Source organism: Pleuronectes platessa, chromosome 19 (genome assembly GCF_947347685.1).
Source record: "Pleuronectes platessa chromosome 19, fPlePla1.1, whole genome shotgun sequence".
NCBI lineage: Eukaryota > Metazoa > Chordata > Actinopteri > Pleuronectiformes > Pleuronectidae > Pleuronectes > Pleuronectes platessa.
Window position 1 is genome coordinate 13,927,946 of NC_070644.1, and position 21,435 is coordinate 13,949,380.

The 21,435-nt window shown below is 43.4% G+C and overlaps 2 protein-coding genes across 6 annotated transcripts; one reads left to right on the top strand and one right to left on the bottom strand.

The window, feature by feature from the left end:
- The first annotated feature begins 2,363 nt into the window (after nucleotides 1-2,363).
- Nucleotides 2,364-15,947, top strand: LOC128424954 (bone morphogenetic protein 1). Of its 4 annotated transcripts, none has more exons than XM_053411406.1 (20): nucleotides 2,364-2,496; nucleotides 4,627-4,734; nucleotides 4,857-4,961; nucleotides 5,075-5,192; nucleotides 6,213-6,391; nucleotides 6,475-6,580; nucleotides 7,755-7,879; nucleotides 8,162-8,277; nucleotides 8,530-8,632; nucleotides 8,750-8,866; nucleotides 8,976-9,121; nucleotides 9,700-9,895; nucleotides 9,991-10,116; nucleotides 11,841-12,001; nucleotides 12,118-12,298; nucleotides 13,307-13,432; nucleotides 14,510-14,637; nucleotides 14,728-14,941; nucleotides 15,133-15,383; nucleotides 15,474-15,947. In XM_053411406.1, the coding sequence occupies exons 1-20, from the start codon at nucleotides 2,403-2,405 to the stop codon at nucleotides 15,606-15,608; spliced, it is 2,835 nt and encodes a 944-aa protein (XP_053267381.1). In that variant the 5' UTR covers nucleotides 2,364-2,402; the 3' UTR covers nucleotides 15,609-15,947. The 4 variants fall into 4 exon arrangements, with proteins under 4 accessions (XP_053267381.1, XP_053267378.1, XP_053267380.1 ...); XM_053411403.1 differs by having other exon boundaries at nucleotides 4,627-4,716; nucleotides 4,782-4,961; XM_053411405.1 differs by having other exon boundaries at nucleotides 4,627-4,716; nucleotides 4,815-4,961.
- A 994-nt stretch (nucleotides 15,948-16,941) lies between these two features.
- trim69 (tripartite motif containing 69) lies at nucleotides 16,942-21,435 on the bottom strand. 2 transcript variants are annotated; one of them, XM_053411408.1, is made up of 6 exons: nucleotides 20,366-21,435; nucleotides 19,735-19,830; nucleotides 19,389-19,622; nucleotides 18,737-18,759; nucleotides 18,527-18,642; nucleotides 16,942-18,047 (listed from the first exon to the last, which is right to left on the bottom strand). In XM_053411408.1, exons 1-6 carry the CDS (start codon nucleotides 20,999-21,001, stop codon nucleotides 17,503-17,505), a joined length of 1,650 nt encoding a protein of 549 aa, XP_053267383.1. In that variant the 5' UTR covers nucleotides 21,002-21,435; the 3' UTR covers nucleotides 16,942-17,502. The 2 variants fall into 2 exon arrangements, with proteins under 2 accessions (XP_053267383.1, XP_053267382.1); XM_053411407.1 differs by having other exon boundaries at nucleotides 18,527-18,645.

The following is a 21,435-nucleotide window of genomic DNA, read 5'->3' on the forward strand; positions in this document are numbered from 1 at the left end:
GCGCATAAGCCCATTGCGCACATCCTGCGCATAAGCCTACTGCGCAGGAATTGCGCGTGCAGTTTTTTTTTGTATAATTTTATTTACATTTAATTTAATAACTCTTTTGACTGTTTTTATATTTAATCTTACATAGCATTATATATTATGCAATTAGTAGGTGATTGAAATTGTGCCAGTTGTAAGAGCTCAGTATATTGCCGGCATGAAGAAAGGAAGAAGTGGGGTTTGAACCTGGGATGTCATTTTTGGGGAACGGTTGCTCTACCGACTAGGCCACACCGCCTAACACTTCAGAGAAAATATTTATATTTTAGTACATATATTTCACAGCCTTACTTAAAAGTTACTTTTATATTTTTGGATTTTAGATACTGGATCACGGTCGGCTTGTTTCCATGTGATGTCCTGAGGCTGCCCCCTGCTGGCTGCTGGGTTCCTCTGCAGCTTGTGATTAACTAAAGTTGTCCATAAAAGAAAATCTTTATTATCCTTAAACCAGCAATCAGTGCATGACAAAAATAATAATAATAATATATACAATGTAAATAAAACACATTATAAACTATAATACTACTATAATGCTACTAAGTAGCAGGGGGAAATTAGCTTTTAATAAATGAATTGATAAGTCGACCAACAGAAAATTACCAGTCAACTATTTAGATATTCTGGAAACATTTCATTCTACTTTTAATTTCCTGTTGTGTTTCTTATTATTATTAATGTTGGTGATATTTCCTTGATAAATGGGTGGAGGTTTTATTACCTCTGCTAAGGAGGTTATGTTTTCACCTCTGATTTGTCAGTCAACAGGTTTATGTAATAAACTACCCGACCAATCACCACACAACATGGTAGAAGGAAGCTGCATGGATCAGAGATGAACCTATACGGCTCTGTTGAGCTCTACTGAGTGCCAGTCTAGTGAATGAATCTGGAATCTTCTCTCAAAAAACATCTCCTGGACACTAAGGGGGTATATCAGGCAGTCCATGCCCAACATACTATATTGCCATCTTTCTGCAGCACGAACCTGAGAAACGAGACTATATAACACATCAGTATCATTACTTAGGTTTCCATGGCTGTGACCAAACAGCTGCACTCCAGCTGTTGTCCCGAATGAGCTTAGCTAATGAAAGAATACTGCATAGTCACATTCAGTATGCGTTGAGAGCACAGCATCCTGGTTTAAATGTTACTATCAACACATCTCCTTTGGTACTCTGTGTGCAACAAGCATTACACTAGATACAGTACAAGCGATACAAACGTTTTGTACTAACAGGAGAAAACTTCCTTCAAAGTCGTACACAACACAATATGGATGATAGGTACACAGTTATGGTGGATACTTGTGTATAAACAAATGAGCTGTTAAAAGACATACCTCGTACATAAGTAACCATCAAGTAGATAAACTAAAGGTCTATTAGAAGAATGTAGATAAACCATTAATATTGGAAGAAGAACATGTTCTTCTCAAACACAGAAACTGTCTCTGTTTACACCTTAATCCTAATATAGCTTAAAAACCCAAAGCAAAGAATTAAATCATTTCAACATGCATCAGTAAATATTCAATTATCTGAAATAGTTTTAATAAAACATGCACTTGTCAAAGGGTAGGTGTGCTATGTCTTGAAAAACAGCTTTGGACTCCTATCACTTGTCTTTGCACATGTACCAACTTTCTGGAGGCCAAGTATGCATTACAAAATGAGAGAATGGATTTTTTTTAAAAGAACTGAACTTGTGTAACAGTGTATTGTAATTTCATATTATGTTTGGAACCGTCATCAATGTGTACAGGGACTTTTACACAATCCATTTGAAAAAAGCACTGTGGCACTTTAATCAAACTTAATTTCAAATTTACATTTTTCAAAACAAATTTGTGCTTTTCTATGCACAGCCTCTGCATAGTATGTGTTAGCTTTAATAGGTGCATCATGGTCCGCTGTATAGCCAGTTACAGTTTATAAGCGGGTCGTATTAAAAAGTAATTTCAAGTAATGTTAAAACAAATAATAAAATCCAACAATTCACAGAATCTGCTTCTGTGCCAATATCAGCAAACAGCTCCAGAAGGTTTTGAGGTACGACCAGATACTCTATGGTGTGTGTGACGTGTGTGTATGTCTGCAGGGCTCTCTCTCTCTCTCTCTCTCTCTCTCTCTCTCTCTCTCTCTCTCTCTCTCTCTCTCTCTCTCTCTCTCTCTCTCTCTCTCTCTGCAGCAGCATGGCGCCGTGTTTTTACACCGGGTGATTTTATACTTTGCTCTCTTGTCTGCATCTGTTTCCTCGGGCAGCTCTTTGTTTACTTGTGGCTGTGAGTGGAAATCAGACGAGAAGTCATGTCAGGGGCAGCTGCGACTCTTCTGCTCCTGCTCTGCTCCATGTGTGATTCTCTGGACGCTGACTGGGAGTTTGTGGAAACTAATTTTACGGACCTCAGTGATGCAATCGATTACAAGGATCCCTGCAAAGCTGGTACAGTGCAATTCACCTCCTCACCTCAGTGTAGTGGTCTATTATTAGTGGGATTATTTCTATTTCTAAATTGATGATGCAAATGTATCTTAAATCCAAATAATCAGGCGACATGCAAAAATAACCTCCCTATTTTATTTTGTATTAGTGATTAACAGTCACAATTAATTGATGACTAGATGTTATAATGACAGCATGGGATGTCTGTGAAGACAAGTGAAACCTTGGTTTGGAACCAATCATCTTTATTCAACCGCACTCAAGTGATTTTTACACGAGCATCAATACTGCACAGTAAAACCCTATTATAAAATACTGCACATTACATTGACTTCAGAAGAAGTACAGCAGCAAGTATTACATACGTACTAGTACATTAGTATACTTTAATTGTTGGTTAGTTTCATTTCAAGAGTGCATCATATTTTATGAGCTGCTCATTTGTTTTGTATGTGAATTATTGATCTTCTGTCAAGTAAATGCAGCAGAGTTATTTGGAGAATGAAGTAGTTTAAAATGGACGAAATCCAGTACAAGTATCCCAGAAGGATGTACTTGAGTAAATGTACTCAGTAACATTCCACTGTTGGTCAGTCTTCGTTTTATACATACAAGTATGTATAGTGTGTCAGTAAAATACATGAATGTATTAATTAAATATTATATTGATAATGGTTATGCAGATATAAAGGTACAGATGATAATAATATTCAAATGGTACCAAGTTGACTGTGTCTCTGATTCTTAGAATTTTCTGCCTCCTCTTGTGAAAAAAGGAAAATACAACACTTTGAATTCCCATCATCAAGCACATGAAACAGTAACGCTGGTTATCAGGGGGCCTCCAGCTGCTCAGGGTTCCTTTTTTCCACTTGTAACTTCTGAAACTCCAGAAAACACACGGCTCTCCTTCTCTGAGGCAGTTGCCTGGAGACTGGGGGTCATTGAGGCCGTGCCAGGGCCGTTCCTGGCTGGAAGCCGGTGAAATCCCTTTGGCTTCAGGGCATGGGGTGCACACTGCAGGGGTGACAGTCATTTACAGTCACCCTTTGCATGAGTGAATTCACTTCAAAGGCCGACACAGGGCCTGCTATGTCTTTTCATTTGTACATTCAAAGGCTGTTACATCACAGGGCTAAATGAGGTATTTAATGGGAGCTGCTCGGGCACAATATGAGATCCTGATTCATGTGAGGTGAATGTTTGAAATGATGGAAACCAAATGTCAGTTCCTGGGGGGGTGGATTATTCAATCATCACGACGCACATTAGAGGATGTAAAACTAGCAGCTGTGGTTCTAGTGACTGGTGAAAAATATATTGATTTTCTCAGGAAAGAAGTTAAAGGTTATCATATTCAACACAGTCATTTGGAGCCAGAAACCCAAGTGATGTTAAAGTTTAGTTTTGTTTGATTTGTTATATTTGCTTATTCTTCCACTTGTAGCTTCCACTTTCTGTGCATCACTGCTGAATGAAGTACTGCATGAATGCCTCTCTCTTTGTAAAAGCACACACAGCAAATCAGTGGTTAAAGACACGTGATGATGTGAATTTTTTTTTTTAATCATGTGAGTTTACTTGTTCAGATTAGGTGTTAGGTTTCCAACTGAGAATTGTGTATTTTGGGAAAATGACATTACTTTCTTGCCAAGAATTGGATGAGAGGACTGATACCACTTTAATGTGTGTCCAGTAAATATGATTTGTTATCAATATATGTATACAAACTATAATGAAGGACGTGAAGGGCCAAAGTCAATCTGCAGCCAGGAGAGAGTTTAAAAAAAGCTTAATTTAGCATTAAAACGGGAAATGGTTTTCTTCCAGCGCCTCGAATAATGTACTATTCACATGTCATTTTTGAAGTGCATTTAAGGTAAAGATTCAATTATATAGAGATACTCCATTGCCAATCTATGTGTTAAGCTGAACTTCTGCTGAAGCATCAAGAGACATGAGAGCTTTATCAATCCTCACATCCAACTCTTGGCAAGAAAGTTATTGAAATGTCAAAATCTTTTGAAGAAAAGCATTGTGGCACTTGGAATAAAAGAAAACGATTGACATTTATCTGGAGTTTCTTTATTTGACATCATTTCCTGCTGTGTGCTCATCTGTCTGCCTCAGCTGCCTTTCTGGGAGACATCGCTCTGGATGAAGATGACCTCCTCATGTTCAGAGAGGTCCACAGCCTCACGACCAACGGCACACACTCAGGTAACAGAGCCGCAATGAGTTTATTCATCTGTGAGGGTTTTCACTGACTCGTGCTCTTCATAGAGACACTAATCAATCCAGATCTCACGTTTTCACAGGCAACAGTTCCACCTCCAACGAGAGCATCAGGAGTAAAAGAGCGGCAAAGGGGATCCTCCGTCGCCTGAGGAGAGCGGCCACCTCCAGGGCCGAGCGAGTGTGGCCCGACGGCATCATACCGTATGCCATCAGTGGGAATTTTAGTGGTGAGCTCTGAAGTAGAACCACCAATAACTCTTTCCTCTGCGTTGTGCTCGTTGCCATGTGTGGTTTCGACACCCTGGAGCCGTCGGACTCTTAATGCAGAGTTTCCTTTCAGGCAGTCAGCGAGCCATTTTCCGTCAGGCGATGCGTCACTGGGAGAAACACACTTGCGTAACCTTCACTGAGAGGACGACCGAGGAGAGCTACATCGTCTTCACCTACAGGCCGTGTGGGTGAGTCGGAAGATCATAACCATGTGGAAATCAAACTTCACACTCTCCTCAGCTTCCTTGGATTCAGACAGAAAAGTGTATAAGCACAAAATTCAAAAATCCAGTGAGAATCATATATCTGACTCTGCACAGCTCCACAGAACATTTGGAAGAACTCTTAACTGGTATTACTTTGTTTTTTCCAGCCCCACATCTGTTTGCTCTCCAACAGCTGTTTTCTGAGGATAAAAAGCTCTAAATATCCTGCTCAGCACCTACCAGACAAATTAAGTTAGCTATAGTTTATGTTGTCTCAATCTGTGCGGGGCATGTGAATAAGTTACTGTTCACCAAATCAACTCTATGGAGAAAGTGATGTCAGTGTTTATCACTTGTTTCCACGGCCTCCACATGCCTGAAAATCTGTGATAGTAAATAAGGTTTAAATGGAACCACCCCTCCATCATCCATACGTGATTTATCCCTTTAAATCCTGGACTATCTAGAGTGGCACTGTGAGCATCCCTCTGCCAAGGCGCAGTAGTCACCTTAGCTGCATCACACTCATAGATTTCAGTCCTCTCAATATGTCAGATACATTTTTCATCAGGATCCATGAATTATTCTGTAAGAAATTGGTGAAAATGTCATAAGACGCCATCTAGAATGCTAAAGAAAGTGATAGAAGATAACTCTAACCCTTGATCTGTCCCTTTGTTCCAATCCACGCCAAATTTGAAGGACTTCTTTCACGGCCTGTGTCCTGTCATTCGACCAGTTTTGTGGAAATTCATTCATTTTTGTTTTTTGCATAAAACTGCTGACAAACTACAAAGAAACTTAATCCCTTGGCGAATGTAATAAATTGAGCAAGGCTGCCTGGATCTAAGTTAACTCAGGGAAACCAAAACTTCATAACCATACCTGTTCTGTGAGCTTCATCTTGGAAACACAGTTTTCCTTTAATATGAGCAGGAAAGAGTCAGTTCTTGTTCTTAAGGTGCTGCAGGATGCGGCCCTGAACAGTGTCGCCCCCTGCAGGTGCTGCTCCTACGTGGGGAGGAGAGGCAGCGGCCCCCAGGCCATCTCCATCGGGAAGAACTGCGATAAGTTTGGCATTGTGGTGCACGAGCTCGGCCACGTGATCGGCTTCTGGCACGAACACACGCGTCCGGACCGTGACGAGCACGTGAGCATCATCAGAGACAACATCCAGCCAGGTACTGTTCCTGAGGTGAGGACGTGTGGATGGACGTGTGTGCTCACCTTCCGATTTGTCCAGTGACTCTCTGTGTGTGAGCAGGACAGGAGTATAACTTCCTGAAGATGGAACCGGCCGAGGTCAACTCACTGGGGGAAGTGTACGACTTTGGCAGCATCATGCATTATGCAAGGAACACATTTTCCAGGTTGGTGCGTGAGGCTTTAATATCCTTCACATTTTTATGATGTGTTGAAGGGAGGGCGAGGATTTCATCACTTTTATTTCTCGCTGGTGGGAATGCACGCTGTATTTTTAGCTCAACTCTGGTTCACATTCATAGGACATTTAACTGCTCCACTGGGGCGATTAGTGGATGAATGCCTTGCTCAAGAGTCAAATCATTGAGCACTGGTGAGTCACCCTGTCCACCACTTCTTTATATTTGACCAGTCTGCGGCTGTAAGTGGGACATTTACACCACTACTGCTGACTCAATCATCAATCAATTCATCCATCCATTCATCCATCAATTCATCATTCCATTCATCAATGCATCAATGCATTAATTCATCTATTAATTCATCCATCAATTCATCAACCCATCCATTCATCCGTCAATTCATCAATTCATCAATTCATCAATTCATCAATTCATCAATTCACAGTCCATCAATCCATCAATCCATGAATTAGATAAGACAACAATAAAGAAAGTTAGATTAAAAGACTCTCCCTCTCTGAGCTGCATCCTCAGCTGAGCCTCGACACTGACCTGGTGTCGGTCTCTTTATTCAGCTCAGCCAAACAAGCTCCATAGGAGACCTCAGGGATTCAGTCCTGTATTGTCACAGAAATTGTTTCACACTAGTAACCTTTTCATTTCTGTCTCGTGCATGTTGTTGCTCTGTTGCTTCTCTCTGCGCTTTGTTGTTCTTTTTTTTTTTTAATACCTCGATCACCGCTTTGCTGCTCTGGGTCATGGAGGCAAGCCAAGCTAAATAAAGGCCTGGCAGTTCAGGCTTTGTTGAACAATTTGGGCTGGAGTGGCCTTTTTCTCCTGGCATTCAGGAGTGGGCTCCACTGAGCCGGCTGGCACCGGCCACAGGCCCCATTCAGGGCGATCTCTGTTTGCACATGCCTGTCATTCATGGGCGTATCACCATGGGAACTGAGCAAGAGTGAGCTCCAAAATCCCAGCGAGAGATTATCAGAATCAATAAAGTATCAAGGTGCCGAACAGAAGTCAGATCTTAAATAAACAAACCCTGCACGCCAAGCGGGTTCTGGCTCTAGATGGCGTTGTCTCTATTTTCTGCCTGAATTGATTTTTGAGTCGTCAGTTGAATAAACTGCTAATGTTTGTGATTTGTCCCAAACAGAGGAATCTTCTTAGACACGATCTTGCCCCGTTACGATGTCAACGGAGTCAGGCCCCCGATTGGACAGAGGACCCGGCTCAGCAAGGGGGACATTGCACAAGCTCGCAAACTCTACAAATGTGCAAGTAAGATACATATGATGAGCAGAAAAAGACATAGGTGTGGGGATAAACTTAATTTGTATCCATCAATCAGATATACCACTTGAAATTGTATCATATTTTGTAAAGAAGTAAGAAATTCTATTCCATTTTAATATTTCTATTCTATTCTGTCCATCAGAGATCATGGACCTTGATTTGTTTTTAGGCTTCATCATTTTCAAAGTTATTTTGTCTCATGGCTGAATATAAAAAGGTCTGCATCTTTGTTGGTCATTCTGCGATTTGAATGTGTTGCTGTGGCAGAGTGCGGCGAGAGCCTGCAGGACAGCACTGGGAACTTCTCCTCTCCTGGTTTCCCCCACGGCTACTCGGCGTACTCTCACTGCGTCTGGAGGATTTCTGTCACTCCTGGAGAGAAGGTGAAACAGGAAAGACGAAGAAGTGAATGCACATCTTCAGTTTAGAGTCGTCCACCAAATACTGACTGTCCTAGATTACTGTATGAATATCAAAAGGTCCTCATATTGTCGGAATGTTGGAACCTAGGCCCCAAACACAAACTATGTTCTGCTGCTGTAACAAGTATTTAAGATGCCAGTTTAAAAACAGTTGCTTAGACACCCGTCCTCCGTCCGTCCCTCTTCATCCCTCTTCGACTGTGTTTCCCACAGATCGTTCTGAACTTCACCTCCATGGACCTCTTCAGGAGTCACTTGTGTTGGTACGACCACGTGGAGGTCCGAGACGGCTTCTGGGGGAAAGCGCCACTGAAAGGTCTCTAACTCAGCAGCCTATCTTCTCTTTCTCTCTCTCTCTCTCTGCAGACATCTGATACAGCTTCAGTGCTGAGTTCAGTTGTGACAGGTTGAGTCATTATTCCCTCACGTGCAGGTCGTTTCTGTGGAGACACACTTCCAGATCCCATCGTCTCCACTGACAGTCAACTGTGGATTGAGTTCAGGAGCAGCAGCAGCTGGCTGGGCAAAGGCTTCTCCGCTGTTTATGAAGGTACGTATGTTTTAACTTAGATTTCTCTATCTGATGTGCAGAAGTGAATGTAAAAACACAGAAAACGAGTCTCTGGGTTAATTAAAATCACTTCTCACCTCCTGTGAAGCCATCTGTGGGGGAGAGGTGACGCGGGACAGCGGCCAGATCCAGTCCCCCAATTATCCCGATGACTACCAGTCCAATAAAGTGTGCGTGTGGAAAATCACAGTGGCAGAGGGCTTCAATGTTGGCCTCTCATTCCAGTCGTTTGAGGTATATTCACTTTTATTGGTAAAACTGGAACAACACTAAGTATCAAAATGATGAAAAACAGGATTTAGCTGTGATATAGAAAATTAAATCTTGTTTATATTTCATGAATAGCCTGTACCTTAGGCATTTAGCTTTAGCTTTTGATGAGTTGAGTCATTAATTCAAACTCATAGATAGACAGGGGAAACTTATAGTGAAGCCACAAAACAGTATTAAAGCAACTTCAATTTCTTTTTATGAAAAACACTGACTGTAAGATCTTCATCGCAGATAAACCAGGTAGGATGAACTTCACTCTACACTATAGACTGTTGATAGAAAGTTCTGACCTTCAGTGCGCAACCAATAGAAAAGCGAGGGCACTGAACTAGTATGATGTAAATACAGTAAGAATAACAGGATCTAAAACAGCTCACTTTTAAATAGTTTTTGTTTAAACAGCAGAGCATTTTTAAATCTCATTTACACATCCTCATAATCTCTCAGTTACCCTGCAGCTGTTTTGAGCATAATAGACCTTTCTCTTACCTGCTGTACGGACTCTCTGTAAACCTCCCCGTCCTTTCCTTCGGCCGCAGACTGAGAGACACGACAGCTGCGCCTACGACTACGTGGAGGTTCGGGACGGCGGCTCGGTAAACAGCCCGCTGCTCGGCCACTTCTGTGGCTACGACAAACCGGACGACATCAAGAGCAGCTCCGAGCAGCTGTGGCTCAAGTTCGTGTCCGACGGGTCAGTCAACAAAGCCGGATTTGCAGCCAACTTTTTCAAAGGTCAGCAGGTTGTTCTTGGTTTGAAGGCAATGTCGAGACTGTTTTGTGATTGCACAGAAAATCCCTAGTGTTGATTTGTTTGTATTTTTTGCCAGAGATGGACGAGTGCTCCGGACCTGACAACGGTCACTGCGAGCAGCGCTGTCTGAACACGCTGGGCAGCTACAGGTGCGCCTGCGACCCGGGTTATGAGCTGGCGGCCGACAAACACAGCTGTGAGAGTGAGTGTAGAGCACGGATACAAGCCACAACCCATTACTTTACATGTGTTAGAGCAGGGGTCTTCCACGTTTTTCAGGCCAAGGTCCCCCAAACTGATGGCGAGATGGAGCAGGGACCCCCTACTATATAAATTGCATAAAAGAGTGTTTATATTATTCTCGGCCTAGTGCCATATATAAACATAGCTACCCTGTTATTGTGCATTCAATACAACCCTTGTGGGTAGTAGCATGCTAACATTAGAAAGGTGGCTCAGACACCTCGCAAATCCTCTCAGACTTATTTTTCAGTTACAGTAATGTTTTTTTTACATTGTACAGCATCTATTTCGCAGTAAATTTAAAAAAAACTAAGCAAAAAAAGGTCAAACAAACAACTTTTAGGTACAAATACGACCATCTACGGAGTTTGGTCCGCCATCTTTTATTTTTGATCTTTGCACTCTTTTGACGTGAGCATAAACGCGATCTGATTGGCTAGTGCCTGTGCTGTCGGATTTGCATGAAAGGTGCTGTGAACCGGTGCCCAGCTTGAGAGAGCTCCTCTGTGTAGCTGAATGTGTGCATTGCTGACTGAAAGATAACGTCTTCTGACTCAATTTATCCGTTCGCTACAATATGTTGGATTCATGTCAATGTATATCTAAAGACAATATATACAATTCTGGTTCTGAAGACATGAACTTTGTGGGAAATTTGAAAAAAAAATTTGAAAAAAATTTCGCGACCCCCCCTGCAGTACCCCCACGGACCCCCTAGGGGTCGTGGACCCCCTGTTGAAGACCACTGTGTTAGAGTGTTAACTTAAAATCAAGAACAAGCAGAGTCTGCAAACTGGATGAAGCCTCAACTGGTCCTCTCACTGAAATATAATAAACTTATTAAGCACCTTTCAAAACACTGGTACAGAAATAACACATGTTACCGATGAGAAAAATGTAAAAGACACGATCAAAATAAAACGTGAAATGAAGAAATAGAGTGTAAGATCAGAACTAGGAGAAAGCTAAAATGTCTATATTCTTTTCATTGGGCCCATCAGCCGTCTGCTCACTCTTTTGCTGCACGACCATCACTCGACCATTAGCTGTCAATCACTACGTCTTCTACCCTCACTGTTGCATTTGCACTACTTCCAAAAGCCTTAGAAAAACTGAACCACACAAGAAGAACATGAAGGACCATAATCTTGAGCTGACATTTGTTGCAACCTGATTTAATTTATCCCCAGACTCCAACAACTGAACTAGACTCAGTCTGTAGCTCCAAACAAATTGTCAGCAGAAACACAGTTTTGCTGTCAAGAACAATTAATACTTTGAAGTTAAATTTAACATTTCTTGTCATCTCATCTCAAGCTTGATTCCCTGGTAGTTTTCTCTTCTACCACAAGAGGGCACCACTCCCCTGCTGCACTTTCCCCCTTGGTCCATCCAAACAGTATAAAATTGGAAAAACGTTTTTTTCTCCTGCAAAATTTGCCACATTCCCTGATTTTAATTTAAAATATCAGTATTTTATTCGTCCACCTTTTGATTTACATGCTGTGTATCCAGTTTACACACTTTTACTTTATTACTTCGTTCGACAGCCTGCGATTTAAGAGTCCGTTGTTTTCTACAGTTGAACAATTAAAGAAAAACATCTAAATGTAATTTATGTTATGCAAGTGTTTTTTCTTTCAGGATTCCACCACTAAAATCTCTGCTCTCTCCCACCAGCAGCTGCCTGCGGCGGGTTCATCACCGTGCTGAACGGCTCGCTCACCACCCCCGGCTGGCCCAAAGAGTACCCCCCCAACAAGAACTGCGTGTGGCAGCTGGTGGCGCCCATCCAATACCGCATCACCCTGGTGTTCGACGTGTTCGAGACCGAAGGGAATGATGTGAGTTGACATCCTCAGTGAATAATCAATCATTTGTGCAGAGGGTTTGTGTGACAGGTAGATTTCTCCACAATGCTCCCTGGTAGTAAGTAAAATCTTCTAGTGTTTACCATCAGGTGTGTAAATATGATTATGTGGAGGTGCGCAGCGGCTTGAGCTCAGACTCAAAGCTTCATGGGAAATTCTGCGGAGCGGAGAAGCCCGAGGTCATCACCTCCCAACACAGCAACATGAGGATTGAGTTCAAGTCGGACAACACCGTGTCCAAGAGGGGCTTCAAGGCTCACTTCTTCTCCGGTGAGTGATGAGGAGTCGAGCACAAGGAAGCACTGAGGAGGGAAATATTCAATTATTGTGTTTTTAATATTTTATATCAATTTAACTCAGGCATTTGTCCAACTTTATGAATATTGCACTTGTGTTTAAAACTGCTGTTTTCATCTTTTAAATGTTTGTATGCTCACACGCGCCCTGAAAAACAAAACTTCCCCTGTGTTTTACAGATGTGGCTGGAATTTCATAAATAAACTTGAAACTTGAAAGATTGTAACACAGACTAATATTCATATGTTGCACTGTAGAAAGTGTGAAACCATCATCACACTGCAGAGACGATGCAGACAGCCGTCTTCAGTTTCTGCCACAAGAATGAAAACACTGTGGTTTCAAAAAGTGTGGCGCTTGAAATGAATTTTACACAAGCTGGAAGTTTGGTTTCATCCTTAATGTTTAATTCAGTTGACTTTCTACGTTCACAGTCATCATTTTGCTCTAGTTACAGTTATTACACATTATTTTAATCTGGCATCTAAAGAGTTATATTCAATAGTTGAATTATTAATATAAAGACATTTTGTGATGGCGATAAATTATGTTTTTTGGTGTGATAAATTCTCCAATGTTTGGCCCTCTTGTGATTTAAATTATATAAATTAATAATAATAGTTCATCTGAACAGCTACACAAATTATTTATGGTTTCATTTAACATTACAATCTGTTGTGGTTTGTAAACTTTTTTTTATTCATTTTCTGGCATATTTTTTACACTGCATTTCAGCTTATAAGGAACCATCAATTAAAAGACTTTAAAAGTGTGATTTTCTGACCTCCAAAATTATTGCCATAAGAAAAAGCGAGGGAGATGTTTAGCTGAGATTTGATCCTGGGTTGTCTGAGCAGACTCTTCCTTCTTCTATAGAAAACACCTTAAATTTTTCCTCATCGTGTTTTGCTGGTCGTCTGCAGCCTGTTGTGACACGTTGTGCGATGGAATCCTGAATTCAAATTGCCTGCATGTCCACAGATATAGACGAGTGCTCCGACGACAATGGCGGCTGCCAGCACGAGTGCGTGAACACCTTCGGGAGCTACAGCTGTCAGTGCCGCGGGGGCTTCACGCTGCACGATAACAAGCACGACTGCAAGGAAGGTAGAGTACGTGTGTCTGCAGGGTTTAAAGGGTCAGTTCAGCCAAATCAATACAGAGACCACTACAAAATGCAACTTCTCAAGCTGAAGTTAAACTGAACCACTGGCTTGAGGAAGGTTAAGTGGAATGAAGAGTGGAAAATGTAAAAAAGATGAAGGATGTGTGAGCAGAGTTTGGAGTCAAATAAGGGTCATTGTGTTCTGAGCTTGTGAAATGATGTGTGAATGCAATTTTTGACATTAGCATAAAGTGTTCTTTTATAAAAGGTCACTGAAACATGAGAGCGATGTCCTTGGAAGTTCAGGTTTTCTCTTCATTTTGTAGCATCCTTCCCTAAAAAATGACACAAAACTTTGAAAAGTGTGTTTTGTGAATATCTCCGAAACTTCTCCAGTTGTCCACACCCCCCCCAAAGAACAATGTTTCCCCGTCCTCAAGGCTTGTGAGGTCACAGCTTAGCAACAGGAAACCTCCAAGCTTGTTTGAGGCTGTGGCTCAGGAGGTAGAGCGGGTTGCCCATCACCGAAGTGTCCCTGGGCAAGAGACTGAACCCCAAATTATGTGAGTGATGTGCGACAAAGTGCTGAACATAGACGCACTGCATGAATGTGAGACTGGCAAAACTGAACCGTAAGTAAAGCACTTTGAGTTGTCATCAAGAAAAAGGGCAAGATAAATAGAGACCATTTACTTGGACTGAGATACTTGAATAAGATAAGTGCCCCATCAAAATGCCCCCTAAAACAACACTGGTGGATTCTGGGGGAAGCATCAGACAGGCCAGGTATATGTTTTGTTTAGACTGATGTACGCCCCCTGATGGTCAGTGGTATCACTCACTTTTCGCTGACTATTGATGTATTTGTGGACTGATAAAAAACCAACCCCGTCTCTGAATTGCTTTTGCTCTTTGAATCATTTCTCTCAGACGTCGTAGTTAATGGATAGATTAGGACACTTTGTTGATTCTAATGCTATCGGGATTATTACTTGTTTACATTAAAGATTCTGTAAAGAAGGCCACGTTGCTGCAATCTTAGCGCTGAGTGATGCATCTCTCTTTGTTTCCTCTTTCAGCCGGTTGTGATCATGTTGTGAACAGTGCGTCGGGAATCATCAGCAGCCCCAACTGGCCGGACAGATATCCCAGCAAGAAGGCCTGCACCTGGTCTCTGTCCACAACCCCGGGCCACCGCATCAAACTCGTACGTCAATGCACATATCGTTCATTCAAACATGACGGTTATGATCCCCAATATTATGTCATTCACCGTTTTTATCAAAATGACTGTCAGGTTTTCAACGAGCTGGAGATGGAGGCCCATCTGGAGTGCGCCTACGACCACCTGGAGATCTTCGACGGGCGAGACAGCCGCGCCCCGAGTCTCGGACGCTTCTGCGGCACCAAGAAACCTTCTCCGGTCGTGTCCAGTGGAAACAAACTGTTTCTGCGGTTTTCCTCAGACAACTCGGTGCAGAAAAGAGGCTTCGAGGTTTCGTACAGAGCAGGTGGGGGAAAGACACTAGAATTATATCCAAATGGTCCTTTGCAGTAAAGAGTAGACTTTAAAAAACACTGTGGCATTTAAACTACGGGTTAGTTCTTCTGTCGTGTTTATAAATCTGCATTCTTTCCTCACTTTTACGAGATCCCAAGTTTTTTTTTTTGACCCTCTAATCTTGTGGTTGTGAATTCTCAGGATGTGGAGGGAGCCTGAAAGCCGAGGTCAAGACAAAAGATCTGTTCTCTCATGCACAGTTTGGAGATAACAACTACCCCGGTGGCTCCGACTGCCTGTGGGTGGTCACGGCCGAGAAGGGCTACGGCGTGGAGATCATCTTCCGAGTGTTCGAGATCGAGGAGGAGGCCGACTGCGGGTACGACTACGTGGAGCTGTACGACGGCGCCGACATCAAGTCCCCGCGGCTGGGACGCTACTGTGGATCGGGGGTGAGCTTCAAAAACATCACTCTTTTGTCGTAAATGCTTCTCGAACAACCTTTTCCCCTGCAACTCTTTCCTTTCCCCCCCCCCCCACAGGCTCCAGAAGAGGTCTATTCGGCTGGAGACGCCATTATTTTAAAGTTTCACTCGGACGACAGCATCAACAAAAAGGGCTTTCACGTGCGCTACACGAGCACCAAGTTCCAGGACACGTTACACGCAAGCAAGTGACTGTGACATGTCGGATCCCAGCCCAAAGAGGGTTAGGGTTAGGGTTACAGACTTCAGCCCTGGCATTTTGGTGGAACACGCCCTTCTCCAGACGAGGAGTGGATGCACGGGATCGACACCACAGACACCAGCAGACGCATACTTCACATTCACGTCTGCCGGAGAGTGAAACCACGCAGAGGAAATTATAGCTGCACGGGAGGAAAAGTTTGAAGTGACTGTTTTTGAGTAAAATTCTGCCTCTATTGAATGATTGTCATAACACTGTTAAGGTATAAGATGTATATATTGTGATATAGGTTGGCTTGTTTACTCGTTTTACCTTTCATTGATCAAGATGCAGAAGATTCCCGCACAGTATTTTCCCAGCTTCCTTTTTAAACCATTACTGTGCTTCAAGCTTCCAACACGCTCTGCCTTTCCTCGGAGTCGTGTTTTTGTGCTTCAAATCTCTTTGCAACACACATCGAGTGAAGTGATAAAAGAGGAAATCAACTCCTCTAACTTGAATCTTTTCTATATTTTGCTTTTACATTGCAGCAACTTCTGCTTATGTCTCACAACATCAGCTTTAAGTCGTATTTTTGCTTATTCTAGTTGTTTTGTTTGTTAGCCTTGCTGCTGTGATGCAGAAGTAACATCCCTGTTGGTTGTGGTCACATGGGGAAGGAGAGGGTTCTTGGTTTGAATGCTGGTTCGACCGGGTTCTTCCTGTGTGGAGTTTGCTTGATCTCCCCGTGTGAATGTGCGTTTTCTCTGGGTGCTCCAGCTTCCTCTGTCCAAAGGCGACCTGACTGAGGTTAGGTTCAGACTTTGCATTGGCCTTAAGTGTGAATATGTGTTAGTGGTGTTTTGTCCCTGTATGCTTGCCCTATGATTGGCTGGTGACCTATCCCGGGGGCCTTCTGCCTCTCGGTGTGTCAGCTGGGATTGGCTCCAGTGCCCCTGCATCCCTTAAAGGAGAAGCAGTATAGAAAACAGATGAATCATTGCTTTTCTGACTGATATTAAAGGATCCCCGAGAAGTTTCCTTGTAAAAAGTAAACTGTGTCCTGTGTCAAAGCTCTGATAAATGAGTTTGATGTATTTTTCTTCATCATAAAACACAGAGCTTTGAACGTTGCATCCATGTTTGCTGGCCTGGAGTCTTCTTCACTGCCTTTATTGATGTATTGCTGCATTTCTCTAAAGCTGTTGAATTGTAGAACGCCTTGAAACTAGGTGTTCATAGTGTCGCCTGCTTGCTTGTGTGCTTGTATGTAATGATTACACAGGAAGTAACGACTCTGGTGTTTTATTTATCTTTGTGCTAGGTTAATAAGAACACTCTGGATAAATCATTCACAAATACTTTTATTAAAAGGTTACCCATATAGTTCTGTGTTTCGTTGTGTGCCACTGAACATGCACCTGACTTTGGATCAACCAGCAGCTGGTGCATTCAATTCTTACTCGGACAAAAAGTACAAAGTAAATGTCGAAATGACAAAGAATGTGTTCACATATAAAAAGAAAACCAAAAGGTGAGACATTGTTAGAATGACACAATATAATCCACACAAACATGAACAGTAAATATGTCGTCAAAAATAAAACCATATGATTAAGAGTTTAACTTGGATCACTTGAATCATGCACAAAAATAAATGATTACAAAATAACCATAATAGCACATAACAGTGGATAACCAGTGGAGGTTCACATTCGTCACTGAAGCACAGCTTCTCTGAACTGAAGCGTGTGGCAGTAGATCCAGTCTACTGAACAATGTGTCCTTAATGGCCACAGGTCTGATATCAAAGTATGAATCTAATGCTGTATGATTTCTGCTGTTTGAATCATGCTTGTTTTCAGATTTGTAACTTTTCTCTTTTGTTGCCATTTTTCCAGTTCGTTAAATCTTTGGTAGGAAAACTTTGAGAGGCTCGTTTTCATGCACCTTATCCAGGAATCCCAAGTTGAAGTACGGGTAGAGCGTCTCAGTGAAGTTCTCCCTGAAGGTATAGAGGTGCGTCATGCTCTCTGCGTTGTAGAAGGACACCAGGCCCCTCTTGTAGTCCAGGTACACCCCGATCCTGGCCAGCGGCTCCTCCAGGGACAGCACAGTCGGAGGGGAGGTGCCGGCCATGTACTGAATCCCATAAGAGAGGGAGAGAGTCCAGAAGCCGTTGGCTGGCAGAGCTTTGATGACTCCCTTCCTGGGCACCGACTCCCGAGCCACCCCCACCGTCCACACCGTGCTGCTGTAGACCTCGATCTCCCAGTAGTGGCGTCCGTGGGTGAAGCCCTGGCTGCCGAGCAGCGACAGGGCAGCGTTGAACCTGTAGGGGTTGTCCTGCACCGTGTGGTTGAAGGTCTGGTAGCGGACGCAGGTGAGGGAGGAGGTCAGGCTGAGCCAAGGGTTGGCCGTGCTGGAGTTAAATGTGATGGCCGCTGGGACTAAAGACAGGGAGGTTGTAAGATAACAAAAGATTTTAAAGATTCTTGTCTAAACAAACTGAAAAACCTACACTTCAGCTTCAGACAACATACAGAATAAAAAAGGACCTTTGTTGAGTAACTGATGTTTGACCATTCTGGGCTACTGTAGAATATGGCAGTGCAACATGGAATCGTTTTGGTAGTTTTCATCTGTTCTTTGTTAGTTAGCAGGATGAATCAAAAACTAATCAAATGATTGAAGTCTTGGTCCTGATCCGGATCAGGAGACGGATCCAGGACATCATTTTTCACTTTCTCTCTCAAAAAAAAAAAAGATTTCTCCGAAAATAATTCGTGGATCTTGATGAAAAAAAAATCAGGCATGTTTAGAGGACTGATATTTATAAGTGTGTGTGCAACTTGGTGCAGATTCACATAAAAGTCCTGATCCGGGAATTAAAATGTGGTTCCATAAGGGGATTATTGGGCTTAGCTACCTGGGTAGATGCTTCCTTTCATGAATTTCCACACTCTGTACTGAAGGGGCCCTGCAAACCGACCCTCGCACAGACTGGGCGGCGTAAACGCTGGTTTCTCAAACTTCAGCGACGGCCTGCTGGGAAAAAGATGTGCAGAAGAACAATGAGCAACAGAGAATATAAACAGAAAGCTCATCCAAGATGGAGTTGATGTTGGCCCACACTCACCTCTGGAGCAAGACTTTGATGCTCTGAAATGAGACACAGGGAAAACACAGGAAGAGAGAGACAAAGGCGGGTGATTAGTTGTGTTGTCTCTGAAAGGAGAGAAAGCTTTTTCCACATTACATCAACGTCTGAGCTCACGCTATCCCGCCCTGTGGGATCTCCCTGTGGCTCGGGGAAAGTCCCAGAGCCTTCCAGAGTGTGGCCCCCGAGCCTGAACTCAGCTCCTTATCCTCCAGATCAACGGGTGAGCTCACTGGCCTACATCCTGTCCGTTTTTTTTTCTCTCAGTCCTTTGTTATTAGAAAAGTTACAGCTCTTCAAGCAGGACTCTTAAGAGGACAAGCAAACGGACATGATCGCCATGTTTATGGCCTTACGAGTGGTGTTCAGACCTAAACAGGAAAGCCTAACTGGTCACACCCTGCTCACTTAAATCTTGAATGTTTACGTCGGAGCCTTTTTAACGGTTTGGCACGAAAGAAACATACATGGACTATATACAAAGCTAACAAACCCCCATAATTCACCTCCTGTCTTCTCATGGAAAAAGTTTGAAATCAAAACCTCAGCATTTCTCGCCTGAATCACCCCCAAAGCTGACTCATCATGTTGGTATCTTCCAGATGGGCTGTATATTCCTGGAAGGACTTACTCGCAGCAGAGTGAAGGGGTTCTTCTCCGTCAGCTTGTCCTCGATCTCGTGCACGGCCCCCTGCAGACGGGAGATCTCCACGCACAGCAGCGCCTTGTGCTCGTCCAGGCGGATCAGCTCCCGCCGCTCCTCCGTCTTCAGCTTCACCTGCAGCAGCTTCTCCTCCTGGTACAGGAACTGGTGCAGGTCGCTGAACTGGGCCTCGATGCGCTGCTTGAGGTCGGCGGTGTGATCCTGAGCGGGGGGGAGAGATGATGCAAAGTGTCGGTGAAAGCATATAATCCAGAAGAATTTAAGTGTACTCTTAAATTTAAATGTAATCTTGTTTTTTATAGCATTCTCTCACCTTGAGCTTCTTGACCTCGTCCTCAGCTTCTCTGTCACACTGCAGCGCTGTGTTGAGCTCAACTTTCAGGGAATCCATGGAGCTGTTCAGAGACGCCTGAGGGAACAGAGACTTTATCAACATCCTGCATTGCTGAGCTGTTTCTCACTTGACTCAATTCATTGTTGTGTCCTTACTGGCCTGTTGTTTTTGCTGTTTTGCTGTTTTGCTGCTCATGCACATAAGAAACAGTCATAGCACCAGTGCTCCCTTCAGATTAGACTGATTGGTTTGTGGTAAACTCATTAGAGTGCACTAGAGACTTGGGTAACTTCTTCAAAAGTTACACCGCTACAAAGACAAATCAACAGCAGAAATTCTAGTTTTTAATGAATTGTTATATATAAATATATACATATATATATATATATATATATATATATATATTATATAGAATGTAGGCAAATTAAGTAGTGATAATTAAAGGCATTGGAGAGAGAGAAAGGACAAAGACTGTAATTAATATGATGAATAAGTACAACATTTAAACTTCCTGAGATTAACTCATTACTATTCCACTTAGTGTTATAGAAACATTGTTCCATTGACTTTGCCAAGAAATCTTTATCTTCTCAAGTCAAAGCTCACTCACCCTGTACTTCAGCTCTGCCTCCTGCACACACACCATGGTGTGGCTCCTGTGCTCCTGGGAGACTCCACACACCAGACACACCAGCTCCTGGTCCTCCTCGCAGTACAGCTTCAGCTCCTCTCTGTGTCGGCTGCAGCGGGGCACCGGGGCAGGGGCCCGCTCGGCCACCGCAACATCCGCCAGGCGGGCTCCACTCCCACACTCGTCCAGACCATGACAGTAGCTCTCCACTATGTTGGCAACGATGCGGTTGGGCCTGTAGCACTGTCCGGGGTACACCTTCCTGCACTGAGGGCAGGAGCCTGTGCCCCCCTGCCCGGGGCCCCGGGGACCCGTCCAGTAGCCCTCGATGCACCCCTGGCAGAAGGTGTGATCGCAGGGCAAGGAAACCGGCTGCTTGAAAAGATCCAAGCAGATGGAGCAGGTCAGGTCTCTGCTGATCCTGTGTGCTGAGCTCTTGTTGACTTGTCCGGAGTTGGGAGGCTGACGCAGCTTTTCCATCGCTGTCTGTACAGCAAAGTCTCCTTCCTTTGGCTTCCAACTCTTCTTGTCTGGCTTTAGCCCCTGGTTGAGTTTTTCCAGGTTCTGCAGATACACCGTCTGGATTTTCTTCACTTCTTTCTGATTCTTGCTCATTCCTTCGCCTTGATTGTTCTCCTTTGTCCTGAATGTACAGCTGGACCTTCTGCGTCTTTCCCCTCCTGCAGAGTGTGGCTGCTCTCTTTGGCCTCCAGTCTTCCTGTTGACTGTGGGGAAATGGAGGGGGTGGTGCAAAAGCAGCCGGAGCCTCTCACGTCCTCCGCAGATAGTGAGGGGATCTCAATGGGGCCCCCCCTTTTCCTTCCAGAGTGACATCACATCTCAGCCAGGAAGCCGAGGCGGATCATGGATATTCTCTCCCTGGTGTGTTTGTGTTGAGTCTGAGCTCTTACTCTGCGAAAGTCCTGCTTCGCTGAACTCTTAATCTGATGCAGAGTCACGACACAAAAATGTAAATCCATTTTATGTGGCTTTGAGTGTGTGTCTGTGTGTGTGTGAATGCACAAGTGCTTGAGTCTATGTAAGCAGTA